At 32.7% G+C, this 19,586-nt stretch overlaps 1 protein-coding gene across 1 annotated transcript; it reads right to left on the reverse strand.

The window, feature by feature from the left end:
- Positions 1 to 17,281: 17,281 nt before the first annotated feature.
- LOC115951201 (two-component response regulator ARR9) lies at positions 17,282 to 19,371 on the reverse strand. The gene is made up of 5 exons (XM_031068388.1): positions 18,834 to 19,371; positions 18,585 to 18,688; positions 18,385 to 18,462; positions 17,929 to 17,999; positions 17,282 to 17,810 (listed from the first exon to the last, which is right to left on the reverse strand). The coding sequence occupies exons 1-5, from the start codon at positions 18,934 to 18,936 to the stop codon at positions 17,489 to 17,491; spliced, it is 678 nt and encodes a 225-aa protein (XP_030924248.1). The 5' UTR covers positions 18,937 to 19,371; the 3' UTR covers positions 17,282 to 17,488.
- Positions 19,372 to 19,586: the final 215 nt, after the last annotated feature.

Raw genomic sequence — 19,586 nt, forward strand, 5'->3', positions numbered from 1 at the left:
AGTGGTATCGAAAATTATACAAAACCTAATAAGTAGAAAACCTCATATATTAAAAAAAAAAAAGGTAAATATATAAAATTTTACAATTTTCTTTTATTAGTTTTCTTTTTTGGTGAAAGCTTTTACTAGTTTTCATATTTTGAAATCATTGCATGTTAATTTCATTATCAATGTTGTAAGCTACATCTTTTTAAATGTCCATAACTAAGCAATCATTTATCTATTGATCTCCCATTTAATTAAAATTTTTATATTTAATAATTTAACTCAACTTTTTTTTTTTTGAGAAAGTATAATTTAACTCAAATTATTCATTCTTGTACTTGTATTAAGAAGATTTTTTAAAAAATATTCTCTATTAAGAATTCAACTCAATAATTCAATAAAAAAAATATAATTATTTTATTTAACGATTCAACTCAACTTAGTAGCCTTTGTAATTGTATTAAGAAGAACTTTTGCGGTGTCCATAGCATTAGTTTATTAAGAATTAAACTCAACAATTCAATCAAAAAAAAATTTTGTCTTTCACTATTCATTGTCCTACACCCCAGTCCTCGTTGCCAGTTGGCCCACTTCCTCATGGTGTTATTTATAATTTATTAAAGTGTAAACTAAAGTCTATGCACTTATATTTGTCTTTACCCTTTAGCTTTTTACTGCCTACGCCCCATGGCACAGCCACTCAGCTCTTACAGCAAATAATAATTCTTAACAATAAACACTATCATAAAGAGGACAAACACTTATAAGACTATGCACTATCATAAATTATGAATTTACACCAATCTATCACAATCCACAAAACCAGACACTTAAAACAGTTCTAGAGAGAGAGAGAGAGAGAGAGAGAGAGAGCTATGATAGTTACCGGTAGATGAGATACTGAGAGCAACGAGCAAAGCGATAGTCAATTTGATTATGTTCTCTTTCTAAAACTCTTAGGTTTGCATTTATTTATTTTGAATAATTTGATTATGTTGTGCCAATATATTATTATTTTTATTTGAGCGAAGGAGTGAGGACTGACCGACTGAGCGAAAAGAGTTGTGTCAAATGGGCTTCTTTGTTTGTTTTTTTTTTTTGAGATTGTTATTGGGCTTCCTAGGTTTTTTTTTTAAAGGCCAGGGATATAATTAAGGGACCAAGTTTAGTTTGTTGGCTTAAATAAAATTTAGAGTGTGATGGAAGAATTCTTATCCTTGGATAAGGAGGGACATGCCTCTAACAAACTTACTGCTGTTTAGCTAATGCATAATCCTTGTTTACTAAAATTTAAAAAAAAAAAAATTAACATTATTCTGTCAAGAGTCTTGTAGTTGACACTTCATAGTATTTTCAAGAAAGATGTTCATGATTCAAATGTCTCATCCTCTTGTTTTTACTATCAAATCATCAAAAAAAGAAAAATAAACATCACTAACTTACAAGAGTGATCACTTGAAGAACATGTCTCCATAAAATCTTGAATTGAATCACAACTAAATAATTGATGAAATTGCTGAACAAATAAATGATGTATGGCATGGATTAAGGAAAAGGCAACATATTAAAGGACAACAATGACAAGTTCACTTGCCAATTAAAACTAAGCTCTCCATGGAATTAGTTACATGAACAATCCATGTAACCCCTTGAATACCAAGATTATTCTCACGTCAAGTCCCGGGGTCGAGTCTCGGGGTCTAACAAAATGAGCCTGTGATCTTGTTCCACTATAAAAACACCAGTGTTGGAGCAGCTAAAGAACCAGTCAAAAATTTTTGGAAGTACGATTTGTTTAGTGCACGACTCGACCACACCATAGACCTTCATTACCCATAGGCATATCTTAGCATCACTCATAGTAACCACAGCCAGTGATCCCTTGTATTCTACAAGAAACTCTTTATGCCCCACCTCAAGAAAGTCAATGTCAGGCAAAACAATCTCACGGAATCTCTCTTCATTGAGATCAAAACACAAACTGGATAGGCAGGTTCTGATATATGCCCTGATCCCATTGGATCTAATAGCATAAACCGAAACAAGTGACATCCAATGTAACGCTCCATTAACCAATTGGCAGGTATCCCTACGAGAGATTACAACATAGTGTATTTTCCTTGATCTTAGTGACTCTGTTGGTAGCCTTCTCCATGGAGAATCTGTACTTAATGTGTAAATTTCAGCCTCAATCCATGGCTCCATATGACTCCTAAGATATACAATTCTTACAATCTTGTAGTCATTGTTCTCAGAAAAATAAGAGAATCCAACAGCCATTTCATAAATTTCAGTTTGCTTTAACTAACTTGACAAGCAAGTAGTTGTTAGCACCTTAAACAGTTGAATACTAAGATTACACAAATATATTGTTGGTTCTAATGTAAATCTAAGACATACAATGCCATTAAACGCCCACTATTATGGGAGGAAAAGAATTTGGAAATTCAAATCTAGATAGTGGAATAGAATTTGGAAATTCTAATCTAGAAACCTCACTACTATTATTGCATGTAATCATGCACAAATTTGGCAAAGTATTATCTGGTTCTGTAAGTAGTAGAAAATGGGATTTGTTATTATTCTTGCATAAGAGGTTCGCTTTATTGAGGTGGGCGTTGATGAAACCTCAACTGGTGATGGAAGAGTTCCAAATTAAGCTTGGAGACACACCTGAATCGAACAAGAGACTTGACTAGTAGCCATGTGAGGATTTCGAGGACGAGCTCGTGTGGGAGATACTTGGACGACATTGACTCTTTTTTACTCATCTCGGAGCCTGAGACTCTGGCAGCTTAACAATCTGAGGTAATCTGGGACTTATATACATTGCCTTAAGTGTCGTACATTTTGTTTTTTTAATTGATTTCAAACACTTGGATTCATTAATGATTGACCAATAAAACACAAATGATGTTATGTTTTGTAAGTATAATTAAATTATCATTCCCCCTTAAGTTTATCTGGGATGATAATATTTCATAATTCTTAACAACCTGACCAGCTTTATATGCTAGCAACGTACAAAAGCTAAAATCAACTATTACTTATCAGCTGACAACAATCAGATGCTTTTCAGGGGAAAAAAAAATCAGATCCTAAAATCATGGACTCAAACTAAAATAAAGGACCAAACAAGTAAAGACTCCGTTGGATAAACATCCTAATGTTACAAATGACAAGTAATTAAGTACGTTCTTTTTTGTTTTTTGAAGCCGACAAAGACAATGGCAATTTTGTGGCAGACTTCTCCTCCTATATGCTTGCTGTTGTGCCAGTCCATTGCAACTACTCAATCCCATGTAATCCTTTTATCAACAAAAAAAACTAAAATCCCATTTAATCTTCACGTATCATATGAACCAAATGATGTCTTTTATATATAATGCGTGTTTGCCAAATAAAGGGCCTAAATGAGTTTGTCACTAAAAAAAACTAACTCTAGCTAATCCAGGCTTGAGAAATAGTCGATCGGTCTAGGTACAATTACATGTGTGCATAAGCTGGGTTGGGTTGAATTTAGAGTATTTTTCAACTAAACCCGACTTATTTGGGTTGAGAAATTTCAGCTAAAACCCAACTCAATTTATTTTAACAATCAACCCAAGCCAACCCATAGGGATTGGGTCATCGAACTGGTTGGGACCATTTTATCAAGTCTAATTTTTTTGTTTATAAAAAAATTGGGTTTTCATTTAAATATTTAAAGTCATTACTAATAGCTAATTATAATTTACATAATTGGGGCTAATATTAAAATACCATAATAAAAGCAAAGTCTTAAATTAAATTAAGTGTCTGTTTGGATCTTGATTACAAGCCAACTTATTGCTTTTATTTTTTTATCTTACTATTTGTGGGTCTTACATTCATTTCCTATTAACTAGATAAGTTGTTCCTGAACGGATACTAGCTCTTAAAATCCAAATAAATCAAACTAATAGACTTAAAATACATATATTTTTAATAAGCTATTAATAGCATGTGTTAGGTTAGGTTACTTGGGTTGAAATCTTTGCCAACCTCAACCTAACCCAAGAACTTTAAAAAAAAAAATTTAAGACTTAATCTATAATGAATTGTATTGTATATGAGCAACTGAGTATTATTTTAGTCAAACCTAGCTTATGTTATTGGTGTGGTTGTCTGACTCACGATGATAGGGATTGCGATCTATGGGTCCAAAGCAATGGTACACTAACCTTGGACAAGCAGCAGTTCAGACCTTCATTGAGAGCGCCACCTTACACTTTGGCGGGAAAGGATGTCATTTATTTCCCAGGGTACTATGAGAGGAAAGGAGGAAGGGAAAAGACACAGAGTAGGGGTGAAAGCGGTGATCAAAATGTGGCTCACCAAAATTCAGTCACCATGTCTCCAGTGGAAGCTAAACCAATCATGGAAGAGGAAGGGTGGAATGACAGGCGGACAGAAGAGGTAGTCAAGGTTTTGAAACCAGGACCGTTCATTGAACCGTAAAAGGGAGAGATTCAAGGTTTTTGAGGTCAAACCAAGGTTGAACTGGGGTCGAACTGTGATGACGTCATAATTAATTTAATAATTATTTAAAATATAAATAATTATATTAAATTAGTACAAATATTAAAAAAATTAACTAAAATAGTGCAATTAAATATAGAGATCTATTATTCCTTTATAGAAACAAAGAGATCTATCTTTCAAATGTATTTTCTATATCATAACTTTAAGAAACATTAAATCCTAGTATTATAATAATAAAATAATTATCTTTGATAGGTTATATTTTAATTTTGAGTTGATTTAAATAGACCAAAAGCTATGCTTAAACCCAAACCCAACTAAAAGTTAAGCTTAAGCCCAAATCCAAAACAAAATTTTTCCCTCTTTTTATTTCATCCTGTATTCCCTCCCCCGTACCTGCCAATTGTCACATCAACTTCTCATCAAAGCCAAACAATCTTTATTTTATTTACATTTTCTTCTCTCTCTGCAAACTCCCACCACACATTCATTCACTCTTTATTTTTACTTCTTCCTTTTGTTTGTTTCCTTCTTCCTTCTGCAACACCGTAACTCCCACTAGTTGTTATCACCTTCGATTTGTCCTTCTCAGTTCTCAAGCCTACGTTTCCTATTGTAGATCCAGGTTCATAGTTTCCTTTTTATCAATTTTTTCTTTTATTTTTTTTTCTCCCATCTCCCTTCTTCCCCAAGATTTCACTCTCAAGGTATGAAAAATTTTCAGTATTCACATTTTGGCCCGGTCAGAACGGAACTATATTCAAAACATTGGTCCACCCACCGGAAAAGCTGAAACAAAAAGAAACCATCCGAACCTCAAAAACCGGTCACGGTTCTAAAAACCGTACGGTCCAACCACAGTTCACACAGGTCCATTCTTTTTTTCCATAGAGCGGTTCTTGAAACTAAAAAAACCGCAAAACTGAGAGGTTCACGGTTTTCCCAGTAGGACTGTACGGTCCGGTCTGGGTTTCAAAACCTTGGAGGTAGTTACGGAATTAAATGCACAACAAATTTTGGGGGTTGAAATTGATTCAGTCAGTGGAGATTATGAGGGACAATCATTCTTTGTCGAAAAATCAGGAAGCTATCAAGGCTAACAGAAAGAGCATTAACTCTGGTTGCCTTTCTCAAGTTACTGAATTTGATAAGGAATTTAACTACTCCAGCTCAGCAAAGGCAACGGATAGGAGTCTGAATGGAGAATTGAATGTGGGGAACAACATCAAAGACCCCACCTTGAATGCAATTACCACCAATTCGTTAGGTTTGGAGAATGACAAAATATCATTGGTTTCAATCCTAGCCGCCTCCCATCAAACTAATCGCATGATCACCAATTCATGTGATGAGCTAAACATAGCAACAGCTGAGATTAATGTGCAACCAACAAACATTAGGTCATGGAAGAGAATTATGCGCCAAGCTAACCTTACTGGAGTCGCAAACACTCTTGACTTGGAAAAAAAGAGAAAAGTGAGCACGTGCATGGCGTCCACCTCAGACTTTCCTTGTAAACGAATGCAAGTGTTGGATGACGAAGTTTCATCAGATTTAATGGTGTAGGCTGTTGTGCAGCCCCGCTAGAAGCCATGAGTCTTATAGAGTGGAACTGTCACGGGCTTGGGAACTTAGTGACAGAGAAGGAGCTTAGTGATTTAACCCGGGCTAAAGATCCCTCCATCGTATTCATTGTTGAAACATGGACGGATGAAGCAAGACTAGAAAAAATAAAACGAAGATTACATTTTGATCATATGTTCTTTGTACCTCGGATTCATCGAGGAGGCGGACTGGTGTTATATTGGAAGGAAACAATGAATCTAAAAGTAGAAACATCCTCAAAAAATCATATTGATTGTATTATTGGGAAAGGCAGTGAAGGTGTTTGGAGGTTTACAGGCTTCTATGATGATTTTAACGAGATTTCGAGAGGAGCAGAGAAGAAAGGTGGCAGTAATCGGGGTCATGCTCAGATGCAACTGTTTAGGGATGTAGTTGATGAATGTGGATTCATAGACATGAATGGGCAAGTGGTTGCATCTACGGCTGAAACGTTCCCACTGCCTTTTTCGATGATAACAGTGGAGGTCATAGCTGCAACTAAAGCTCTCCGTTTTGCAAATGATCTTGGTTTGCCCACTATCATGCTAGAAGGAGATTCCAAGATTACTATAGATGCTCTAGCAGGTGAGGACTCGTCTTTAACAGAATATGGACACTTGGTTGATGAAGCAAAGGAGCTTGCTAAGGATTTTATGTATATTGAATTCAGTCATGTATTGAGACAAAAGAATGGTGCAGTCCATGACATTGCTAGACATGCAAGACATGTTAGGGAGTATTCGGTGCGGATGGAGGATGTTCCTCCGCATCTTTGTTCTGTAATTCAAGCCGATTCGGTTTATGTTTGAATAAAATTACAGTGTTGTTTCTCAAAAAAAAAAAAAAAAAAAAAAAAACTCTTGAACATGAGAGAGAGAGAGAGAGAGAGAGAGAGAGAGAGAGAGAGAGCTTTATTTATTTTTATTTATGTTATCTCTTATTCATGTATTTCTCAATTTGAATACAAACCTCGATTACCTACTGTAATAAATTCAAATTACACGTACAATAAGGAAAAAACAATAGAAGATAATAACTCGGAATAACAAATAAACAAATCTCCTAATCTTATCTCCATAACAAATAAATAAATCTCCTAGAAAGTAGGAAGATATTATTAATAGGATAAAGTTTGGCTCCAACCACCAATAGGAAGATGACAATTGTTCTTATCACGTGCAATGCATATGATCCACTTTATTAATATTATAATTTGAATAGCATATGACAAGGACAAATGTCATCTTCCTATTGAGAATTGAAGTCATGTTTGGAGCCAAATTTTGTTCTTATGTTATAGGAGAATAAAAAAGAGACATTTTACATTACATCCTTATTGAATTTAAACTTGGAAAAAAAATGGACAAGGGTGTTATTTGAGAATCAATTATTATACACATATATTTTGACTCATATGATGCCCCTAAGGTAATTATCTGCCCAATAAAGTGTGAAAGTCTAACTGAATGGTCAACTGCGCTAGTTTAAATCCTACAAGGGTTTAAATAATAATTTTGTATAATAGAGGGTGTGAGATAATGACCTATACCCAAAGTACCTTGTCAATACAATACTAGAAGTCATTTTGGTTTGATTAGGAGAACGAAATATTTTGGCATTGATTATTATCGATGTACCATTTCGAGATTACTGCTATATATATATATATATAATTTAGATATTTTATATGCCCAAATATTAGTCTAAGTATATTAACTCAATATATTAGATAAAGTAACATGTTTTATAATTTAAAAAAAAAAAAAAAAAAATTTCTTGTACTAACTAAAACACCTAAAAACTCATTGACACATCCAACACAAAATAGTATGTTTTAGGTAATATCATTATTGGTTTGGTTGCCAGTGCGATATATATTGGCCAATACAACAGGTACTAGTATAATATTTATTATTAAAAAAAGAAAAAGAAAAAGAAAAAAGCAAATCTATATTTAACCACCGTGACATTGGCATGAATTGGAAGATCTTGCACACATAAGGAACTCAAACAAAATATTACGAATGTATCAATAGCCACAATAAAAGCTCTGACAGAAGAAATAGTGTAATAATGGTTTATTTTGACGGATATCTCCATTAAAAACATTAGGACGTGTCAGTTGAAGTACAATACTTTTGGTAAAATTATGGTTTATTAAAACATTTGAATACTTTTCAAACATAGAAAGAGCCTACAAGTACTTAAAACTAGGTCACATATTTTCTTTTTACGCAGAATGCAACACGTTCATTCTTTACTAAGGAATTAGTTGTATGAGCAATCCATGTAACCCCTTGAATGCCAAGACGGTTCACATATTGAGTCTCAAGGTCTAGCAAAGCAAGACCATAATCATGACCTTCAACTAGAAACTCACCAGTGCTAGAGCAGCTAAGGAATCTAACAAATGTTTGGGGAAGTACAGTTTGTTTAGCCCATGACTTGACCACACCATACTCCTTCATTACCCATAGACATGTGACAATTCATCCTCTAGAAACACTTAAAGTAATCCAAGCCAACAATCCCTTATAGTCTGCAAGACACCCATGAAAAATCTATGCCATTTTTCGGCAACACTATTGAATGGAATTTCTCACCATGGACATCAAAAGAAATAATGAATGGGTACTAGCCATTATCGTCATGAGCATACATGATCCAATGCAAACCTCCATTAATGAATAGCGGGTTTCTCCAATCCTTAAAAGAGAAGTAAATGTTGAAGAATTTTCGTCTTAATGACTCTAGTTGTTCGAGCCTTCTCCATGAATTGGTACTCAAATTGTAGACCTCAGCTTTAAATGACTGCACTTCTTTGATTGACAATGAGTCATGAAGACGAGATTTTGACCAAACTCGATTTATTTGTCTATTTCGAACCAAACTCTCTTTACTTTGTCCTATTTATATATAAGAACAAGAAACCTGAACTTGTAGGAAGTTTCTTTTGAATCAAACTCTCTTTACTTCCCCACACAAGCATACCCAAAGTGAAGTACTATTATTATTGTTACTAGTTAAGTTCCCCACGATGTGTGGTGCAACTTATTATTAGTTTTCTCCAATATTTCGATAAATTGTACCAAAAATCTTATAACTTAACTGATTGGCACCTCAAATTCCAATAGAAACATTCAGGATTTAGATTCCCACCCCCAACTATCGATGTATAAAAAAAGATATTTCAATAAATTTTATTGTAAAAAATTGTAATCTATTTTATATATAGACAGAATATAAATACACTAAGAGTAGTATAGTGATTTGATCATACAATATATATGTTTGTGTGTTTACAAATTGAAAATTACATGATATAGTAGCTAATATAGATAGGCATGTTTCATGCCTACTAAAACATTGCATATATCCTTCAATTATTATTATTTATTTATTTTTTTGCATTCTTGATTGTGTGTTACTAAAAAAAATATCTCCTTTTTGTTGGACATGGTTTCAATTGTTTTAAAAACAACTAAATTTGAGCAAAAACGCCATATTTCAAATCAACTGTTTCTCACATAAAAAAAACCAATTGTTTCTCATATAAATCTTATAAAAATGATATTGAAATTTCATTATGCTTAAAATAATTAATATTGCAAAATAAACATATTTATTATATTAGTAATCTTTCTAATTACATAGAATACATACTACAATGTTATTTCCACATACACATACACACACGCGCACACACACAAAGGAATAAGGAAATTTAAAAGATTAAGATTAACTTTAGTGAATTCACAAATATTTAATTTTTTTTATGGCTTCTGTGACAATTGTTGGCAAAATAACTAAACATGAGTAAGAATGTCATATTCTAAATTTATTATTATTATTCCAACTAAAAATTATTTTCTATATAGAGTTTATAAAAATAATCATATAAGTTCATATAATATAAATAATTAATGCACAACAATAAATAATTAATATATGCATTTACTCTATTGGCTAATTCCATGAACTAATATTTTAATATCAATGCAAACTTTGTTAAAGTAGAAAGCTAAATAAAGAGAATTTCAAGGAATGCGTCACATGGCATAACCTCATACTCTCTAACATGAAGTCTCTGCTTTTATATATACTAGTATTATGCCTGTGTGATGCATGGTTTAATCAAAATTTATATGTAAACTATTTTTTATATTAATTTAATTATAATTAAATAATAAAATAGATAATAAAAATAAATGAATATTTTACTTTTACATTATATAATGAATGCAAATTTTGTGAGACTAATGTATTATAAAAGGCATATATATGTGTGTGTGTGTGTGTGTGTGTATATATATATATATATATAGAGAGAGAGAGAGAGAGAGAGAGAGAGAGAGAGAGAGAGAGAGAGAGATGGGTTCAAGTTATACCTTTTTTAAACTACTAGATTTAAGTAGATCCAACAGTCAAAAAATACCCTCATTAATGCTAAGATTTTGATTAGGATCTCATTAATTATCCCTCATTTATTATATTTTATACCTATCTTTAAACCCCAAAAAAGTGTTACTTCTGACTCTCTCTCTACGTTTCTCTTACTGTCTATCATAACAAACCTTGAAGCCTATTCATTCACAGATTCTTCAATACCCTATGAAATTTCAAATAGAGATGTAGAGCTCTTGTCACTCATAGGACCATTGACATAGCTTGTAGTCACTCCAAAACTTCGAAAACTCAACTTGGTTCTTTCAGATTCAGGGACATGGATATGGTTTGGAAGAATAGCAAACTGACGTTGTGGAAGATGTAACTCCTCCAACAAGAAGATTGACAAAAACACATGCCTACAATGGCAATTTTTCATTCAAAAGAGAATCAACCAGGCAATAGAGACAAAAAATGACAAAATCTATAGTTTTCAAGTAGCAAAACACGTGTACAATGTTCATAAAACATTAGATAATTATTACAACCAGAACTTAGCTTACAAATTAGCAAACTCTTTTTTTTTTTTTTTAATAAATTGATTGGATAACCAAATCAACAAACTCTTATTTAAAAGTACACATGCCCCAGATAAGAATAAAAATCATCTGCCCTGGACTACATACGAACTGACTTAACAATTCAAGGAATACAGGCAGCAACAACCAACTTTAGCATCCATGGAGGGTTTGAAAGAACCAAGTTGGGTTTTGGAAGTTTTGGTGCTGATTTTGGAGTGACTACAAGCTATGTCAGTGGTCCTGTGAGTGACAAGAGCTCTATATCTCTATCTGAAATTTCACAAGGTATTGAAGAATCTATAGATGAATAAGCTTCAAGGTTTGCTATGATAGACAGTGAGAGAAACGTAGAGAGAAAGAGTCAAATATAACACTTTTTTTGGGTTTAGAGATAGATATAAAATATAATAAATGAGGGATAATTAATGAGATCTTAATCAAAATATTAGCATGAATGAGGGTCTTTTTTTGACTGTTTGATTTACTTAAATCTAATAGTTTAAAAAATGTGTAACTTTTTAGAGTTACACCAAGTGTAACTTGAACTTATCTCATTTATATATATATATATATATAAAATTCAAGCCTTTTTTTTTTGGGTTGAGAAAAATTAAGAGTTAAGACATTGGCAATAAGTTTTCATCCACAATTGAAAAAATAGCATTGAGACATGATGAGAATTGAGAACTTGTGAACAATAATCTCTATTATTTGATCTCAACTTATCTATGTAATTATTAACAAAACAAAACAAGTAGCAAAAAAAAAAAAAAAAAAAAACTGCTTAGTATGATATTTGCTATCTAGTTCACCAAAATAAGTTTTATCAAAGCAAGGATAAAGCTTTAACTACGAAGAGATACAATATGCCAAGCAATAGAGAATAAAACTTAAACTACAAAGAGAATAGTAGACTATTAAAACAAATGCAGTAGCTTCCTAGTTAACAATATGAGCAATACAATCTACTATATCTTTTAATTAAGCTCTAAAACAATCCAAGTGTTGTGAATACCATGCAAGAATGTGTGCTGAAAACTCCAATCTATCAAACTTGTTACAACCATTTTTGCATCTTTACTGAGATGCCCCATCTGTGATATGTTTCCTAGGACCTCGCAATGCATATATAAAAAAGTTGATAATAACAATTAAAATTTGTGTCTATTAGTCTATCTATCTATCTCTATCGACTCTATCTAAAACATTGTCAAAGCATTAGGGTAAAGTTTTTGAACTGATTTAATGGCTGGAATTAAAATTTTTTTTCTCGTAACGAGCACCACATAAAGAAAATAAATCTAAAGCTTTCTAACCACAAAATTAAACTTTAATTTTATGCATGCTTGCATGGGATCCATATAAAGAGTATAAAAGAAGTGACCAAGGGAAAATAAAATTAACAATATATGCACAAACATCAAAAGATTAGGCAGAGTACAAAAGGCTATGAAAAATTGCAACAAAATACATATAATCGATGACTGAAGCTAAGCAAGTTCATGTGCCACCTGATTGTTTTCTAAGATTAAAACAATGGCAAGCCATGAAAGATGTTCTGTATCATGTGTCCGTTGATTCATTGGTTTGACTGCTTGAAAAAGCAACGTGCTCCTTGCTCTTAGGCGAAATAGATTTCTACTTCTAGTGCAAAAGCCTCTCTTCATTTTCTAAATAGAAATAGATAACTAGGTTTTCTAGTTTCAGAACAATTCTAGCAATAGTAGAGCTCTAGATATATTTGGAGATATTTATGATTTTAACATTTCAGATTGATTAGCCTCCATTGAACTGTTCTTGGAGATAAATATGATTTTAGCATTTCAGATTGATAAGCCTCCATCAAATAATTCTTTATGATCTAATCTAAAGTTGTTGATAAACTTGGAGGAGAGTAAAAATTATTGATAATTCATAAACTCGAAAAAAAAGGTTAACAATGCAGGAGATAAATTTGTAGGTGATGTAAGAATTAAATACATCCAATATAAAAAAAACATATAAAAACAAATAAGTGGTTGTTTAATAAGTACTTACTGTTTTTTTTTTTGTTTTTTTATTTTATTTTATTATTATAGTACATTTTTATAATACACTACATTGCTAGAATAATGCAGTATACCTTTTTTTTTACACTATGTTTGAGTTGCTGAAATTCAAAATGCATTAGGCCTCTCTTTTTTAGTATAGTATACGTTGCTGCAATTTAAAATGGATTAGACTTTTTTTTTAATCTAAAAATCTAAAAAAAATTCTGCAATATGGTAAAGTTTCTTGGTGCAACCACAGCATCTAAGCCAACTTTTATTATATAGTATATGATATTGATATAGATTAGCCAAGTTATTCTCTTTGTGTTATTTTCATTATTATGGTGTTTGCACCAACATGTTTCCCATAGTAATACGAGGAAGCTCAATTCTGCCAAATATGTAAAAAGTGGTTGGAGCTTTCCATATTCAGCCGAAAAGTTTATATTTTATTTATTTTTCCCTAATTGTAGGTAGATAACGAGGAATGTGATGTTTGAATCATAAACATCGTTACATTGGGGAATGAGTAATGTGAAGATGGACTCTGTCCTCTTCTTCATGGACTTACTCTTCCACTGTAAGTGTATTGTACTTCCAAGATGCAACCAGATGTTTCATCAAGTCCTGTTAATGGTTTTCTAAGTACGCAGTTTAGTCTAATAAAGGCCAAAGTTGAAGCTTCTACATTGATGGCACGGTGGACTTGGGTTGGGCATCCACAACCTGAGTTCTACAGCATCTTACACGCGTGACACAAGTGACCGGGCTGGTTGTGGGTTTGTAAGATGAAAAAGACCAAGTCCAACACTAAGCCCACTAATTTAAATACCAATAGAAATGAGCAATTTCTTAAAACACACATGCAAATTCTTTTTGTTGCTTTTGTTTGGGCCCTAGCATCTGAGTTAGAGGTTCGTGATTCGGGCCTGCTTTGTAATTTTTTGGGCCTTCAAAAAATTGACTACAAGCCCAATGGCTTAGCAATTAACCCCCCGTCTTGGCCTATAACTTACGTTTTAATTCCTATTGTTAAAAAAAAAAATTAATATTATAAAAATAAAAATAATTAAACAATAAAAAAAATAAAAAAGGAAGAAGAAGAAGGAGGTAAAGTTGCAACGAGGAATACAAAAACCTATGAAGTCATTTTGGTAAAAAAAAATTGATCAGAGACACTTTGAAGATTAGATTAGTGCTAAATCTTTTGATTGAGAAATATGAATGAATCGTTTGTTTGTTTAACATTTGCACCAATGATTGACTAAATTCAATTAAATTCAGTAAGGATTTAGTGTAAAACTCTTTATATACAGCCTCATATAAAATATTTCAACATTAAATCGTTTCACAGAGAAATTGGGAGTAGCACAAACAAATACAATCCTATTTAAAAAAAAAAAAAAAAAAAAAAAAAAAAAACATATTTGCTGAATAACTATTAGTTTTCTATCTTTGTGTTTGGGTATTTTTCCTTACCTAGAAATTAGTAACACTACTTATTCTTTTTGCTGCCATTGCAATTACAAATTAAGAATTTCAATCTAGGAATATTGTCAAAACTAGGTTTTGCAACAAAATGAAAGATGGTTTTCTAATGAATTGTTGTATTTCTACATTAAAAGTGTAATTGCAGTGAAATTTAATACATAATTAATCATAAATAATTTTCACAGTTTAAAAATGAATGAGTTCCACTTTGATATATCACACTAAATTTAGTTAAAATATATTAATAAAGACCATCATTTAGTATCTTTTCTTTTCTTTATATTTTCATTTTATTAATATTGGGAAGATGTCATTTTTTTTTTCATACGAAAAATTTTGTTCATATTTTGATCTCAAAGACAAAATCATAGTTCGGCCTTGCAAGGTGTATATATGTTCAAAGTTGTTTGTTTGTGACGTTGTATCAGTGAGGCAGAGAGCTGCTACAATATATATATATATATATATTTTTTTTTTTTTTATACAAGATAGAATTTCTATTCTAGCCTAATCTAAATGTATATATGTGTGAAGCTCCCTCCTAGATACTTAAATCCCAACCTTTGCCCCCAATACCCCACAAGCATTTATACTTGTGGAGTGACCATCGCTAAAAAATATTAAATCAGTGGATTTCCAAAGAAGTGTTTAGCGAGTACCAACGTTAAACTATTGGAGGAAACTAATATTTTTCACTTCCTACTTTAGATTGTTGCCTTAGAGCATCCACATCAGTAGATGCAAAATCTTGCAAAATGCAAAAAACCCTTCATTTTACACATTTTAACCAAAAAAACACGCACATTAGTGGGTGTAAAATTGTACATAAATGCACAATTACTATAGTAATCATGCATATATGCATGGTTATTGTAGCATTTGCGTTTAATATTTTATTATTTCTCTCTCTCTCTCATTTTATTCACTCCCTCACTCTTTCTGAACACTCTCTCTGTCCCTCACTCTCTCTCTCTCTCTCTCTCTCTCTAACTCAAGCTTCACCATCAGCTTCGTTGTTCGCTCTAATCTACGTGTTAGGTCATCACCGTTGCTTGCTGCATGTTGGGTCATCACTGTCCCTCACTCTCTCTGACCTTTACCGCTGATGGTTTTCCTTTGTTTCTAGTGGGTTTTGGGATTTTGATAAATGGGTTTTTCGATCTTTGGATTTGGGTAGGTTGATGATGGTGATTGGATCTTTGGATTTTTGTTGTGTGACTTGATGATGGTGATTGGGTAGGTTGATGATGGATCTTTGGATTTGGGTTATTGGAGGCTGGTTGATGGTGGCTCGGTTGAATGGGTATGTGAATTTCATTGATGGTAGCTTGGTTGAATGGGATGGTGGCTGTGTGGGTTGCATTGGGTCTGTAAGAGAGATGATTGTGGGAAAAAATGAATATTTTTTTGAATAAATGTGTATAATAAAGAAATTGATATGGGAGTTTTGTATAAATAGATGTGAAAAATAGGAAAGGCAAGGTTTTTTTTTTTTTTTTTTTTTGCAAAATAGACAGATTTTTTGCATCAAATGGTGCAGATGCTCTTAGATCACATATTGAGCTAGCCTTTATAAAGTGATATCTGTTAAAATTATATGTTTGAATGATTAAATTTATGATTTTTTAATAGCTTAAGTTTTGGGGAGAATTGTTCCTCAAAAAAAAAAAGAAGTTTTGGGGAGAATTGATAATTTAACATGGTATAAATCCACAATTTCCTAATAGCTTAAATTTTGAGGAAAATTGGTAATTTAATATGGTATCAGAGAGAGCAGAAAGTCTCACTCTATCTCCCATTTAAAATCTCATGTGTTGGGCCTCATTTATTAAAAATGAGTTTAAACCCACACGTGAAGGGGGTGTTAGAATTATGTGGTTAAATAATTAAATCAACTATTTTTTAATAATTGTGGGTTTCAGTTAACTCAATTGATAAAGTTTCTAATGATTGTATAAAAGATCTGTGTTCAATCCCTGCCTACATTAAAAACTAATTAGTGTTTTATTTTATTACCAAGAGCAGATGATATAAGTTGAAACTCTTTAAAAAAATTATTTTTTAATAATTTAAACTTTTAAGGGAATCGGTAGATTTCAAATTAAGAACTTTTACAATATTTTTTTTTGCTGAACAAGAACTTTTACAATATATACGCGATATATGCCACAATGTTATGGCTGAAATTAATTATCTTAAAAAATAAAATAAAACAAAAGTAAAAAAGAAAACAGAATCGGCAGTTGAATAAGCCAACTGGATATGGACAAAATTCATAAGATCAGAGAGAGGGACTTCAAGCAGCAAAACGTGCCTTTTTATCCTCAAACCAAGCCTTGAACCTTTATCTCCCCCTAAAGAGAAAAAGAAAATGAGCCTATGGTGGTTGAGAGAGTCCCACTAATTGAGAAGCAGAGAGACTTTTACGGAGGATAATGTGCTTTCGAACTCCATATCAATTGAAGCCTGTCTTTCTATTTCCTTATCCGTTGAGACAACTTGAACTTCAAGGTCAAGGAGCAAAATGTGCATCTACGTTGTATTCAGATTGAAATGACTTTGTTTGTGTTGTAACTTGTAAACCCCATCCCAAATGAAAAAAAAAAAACATCAAATCTATCGATCTACAAGATCCATGAATCTCACGTTTCAATACATTTTATTTATTTATTATTTAATTTTATTGTATTTTGGTTAGAATTAGCAAGACAAAAATTGGATTAAAATATTTCCATGTAAAATGTGTACATGAAACAACTCGCTCTACACTCCTATTGGGCCTCTGTATTAACCAACGTCAAAAATTAAAAAGTAAAAATAAAAAAAAAATAAAAAAAAAGTGAGAAAAAACTATAGAAATTACATTGTTCAAATTAAAAGTGGAAAATATTTTCCATGATTAATTTGTCAAACCACAGTGGCGATGCCATTGTATCTGGGTCTTGTTCTATCTGGTGAAAGCCCTTCTTCCAAGGTCTTCCTCTTGTTACTACTTGAAAGTTGTTGTTGCTGTTGTTGTGGTTGTTGTTGTTGTTGTTGTTGTTGCTCTTGTTGTTCTTGTGATTGAAACTCTGGCTTTTCTGTTTCATCATCTTTGTCTTCATGTTTTTCGAGCTTTTCTTGTATTGGATCCTTCAACTTTGTTTTCATCATATGGGGTCTAAGCCTATTCACATCTGCCAGTCGCACTGGCTTCAAGAAAAATTCTTCTGCTCCTTCCTCCAAGCACCTGAAACCAATAGTGCCCATTAATAAGTTTCACCTTAGGAATCCAAATTGCAAGAAAGTTACAACTTTCCAAGAAAAGAAATTTCCAAAAATTGTTCTTTTGTTCTATCCTCAATTACCTGCTGATCCTTGAAGGCACATTCTCAGATGACATAATCACCACCGGTATGTTTCTAAGGGAGGAAGACTCCTGCAAATATCAGAAAAAAAAATCCTATGAATTTTCACGGATGTTTCTAAAACAGATGGCCTGAGAAAGACTCATGAAAAGTCAAAGAAAACAAAATCTATGGAATATCTTGAACCTGATTTTGTTTGTGTTAAAAGTAGGTGGGAAAATATTCTGAAAGATTTTCTTTGAGAAAGTGGTGAGACAAGAAAAGGACCCAGATGGGAAATTTCAAAGCATTTCAATTTTCAAGTTGGAATGCAGAATTTCAATATGGGAAAAGTGTTGACATGGACTAGCGTTTGAGGAAAGAAAAAATGATCCTCAATAGGAAATATGGGAGAAAGTGGGAGGGAATATTATGATAGTAGAGAAAGAAGACAAAGCATTAGAAACCAAAGAATACCTTGATTTTCTTGAGCAAATCATAGCCTGTCATGCCAGGCATACAGTAGTCTGTAATTATAAGATTCACTTCCACTTCCTGCAAAACCACAAAACACCAAAGAAATTCAGAAACCCAGGAGAGAGAAAAAAAGTGATGAAAATTAACAAGAAAGGTAGGGAATCTCAAATACTGAAAGAGTGGACTTAAATGAAATATACCTGATGATTGTTTGGGGAAATAGTAAGTGTACTTGGTTTGCTTTGGTCATGTTCATGCAAACCCAGAAATTCTAAGGCCTTAGTACCAGAATCAACTGTGGTAACTGCCATTGAAAAAAACAGAGTATACTAATATTAAAAAGCAAGACAGAATAACATAAGCAAAAGAAACAACGACCACCCATGAATACAATGTTTGCACAGAAATGTTGAGAATCTCTTTTCTATGTTTGGCCACCAAGAAAGTACCTTGAAAAGATGAGATCTTGAGGAGCTTCTCAATCAGCTTTCTATCTATGAGGCTGTCATCTACAGCCAAAACATGGAATTGTGACTCTGCAGCCATCCCCATTGCACCAATTGAAGATAAAAGATCAAGCTTTGAAGCCACAGAACAAGCAAAATAGAAAGTGGAATTTATACTCTCTCTCTTTGTTACTTCCTTTTTTTTTTCTTGGTGGTATGATTTGTGAGACCTATGGGATGAGAAGGAGGAGAAAAGAAGAGGAGCTTTGTATTGAAATAAGACCAACCAAAACCCACGTCCCACAAAGCAAGATCCGACCAGATTTCATCCCAAATCTTCCAAAATTTCCAAGTTGATTTGAATTACAGGGCAAGCAATGAAAAAAATATATATAAGGAACCCAAAAAATATAGATCCAAATAATAAAAGAATAAAACAAACCCAAAAAAAATAATTCTTTGAGAATGAATATTTTTAAGTTGATGGAGGGTGGGCTTTATTTATAGCACCACTACTACATATACCAAAAGAGTTAATAGGAAGAGATAAAAAAAAAATGGAAATATAAAAAGGAAAGTTATGGGATGAAAGCAAAAGGAGAAATGGCTTGGGAAAGTTGAGAGTGATGTGGGGGAGGTGGGTAAGAGAGGAGAAGAGTGGGACCCAAGAAAATCCCCCAAGAGATACAGGTGAGGTCAGCAGAGGTGCCTTTTTCCCTGGGTGTGAAATCATGTGGCGCTTACCATATCTTGAGC

The sequence above is a fragment of the Quercus lobata genome, chromosome 7, assembly GCF_001633185.2.
Source record: "Quercus lobata isolate SW786 chromosome 7, ValleyOak3.0 Primary Assembly, whole genome shotgun sequence".
NCBI lineage: Eukaryota > Viridiplantae > Streptophyta > Magnoliopsida > Fagales > Fagaceae > Quercus > Quercus lobata.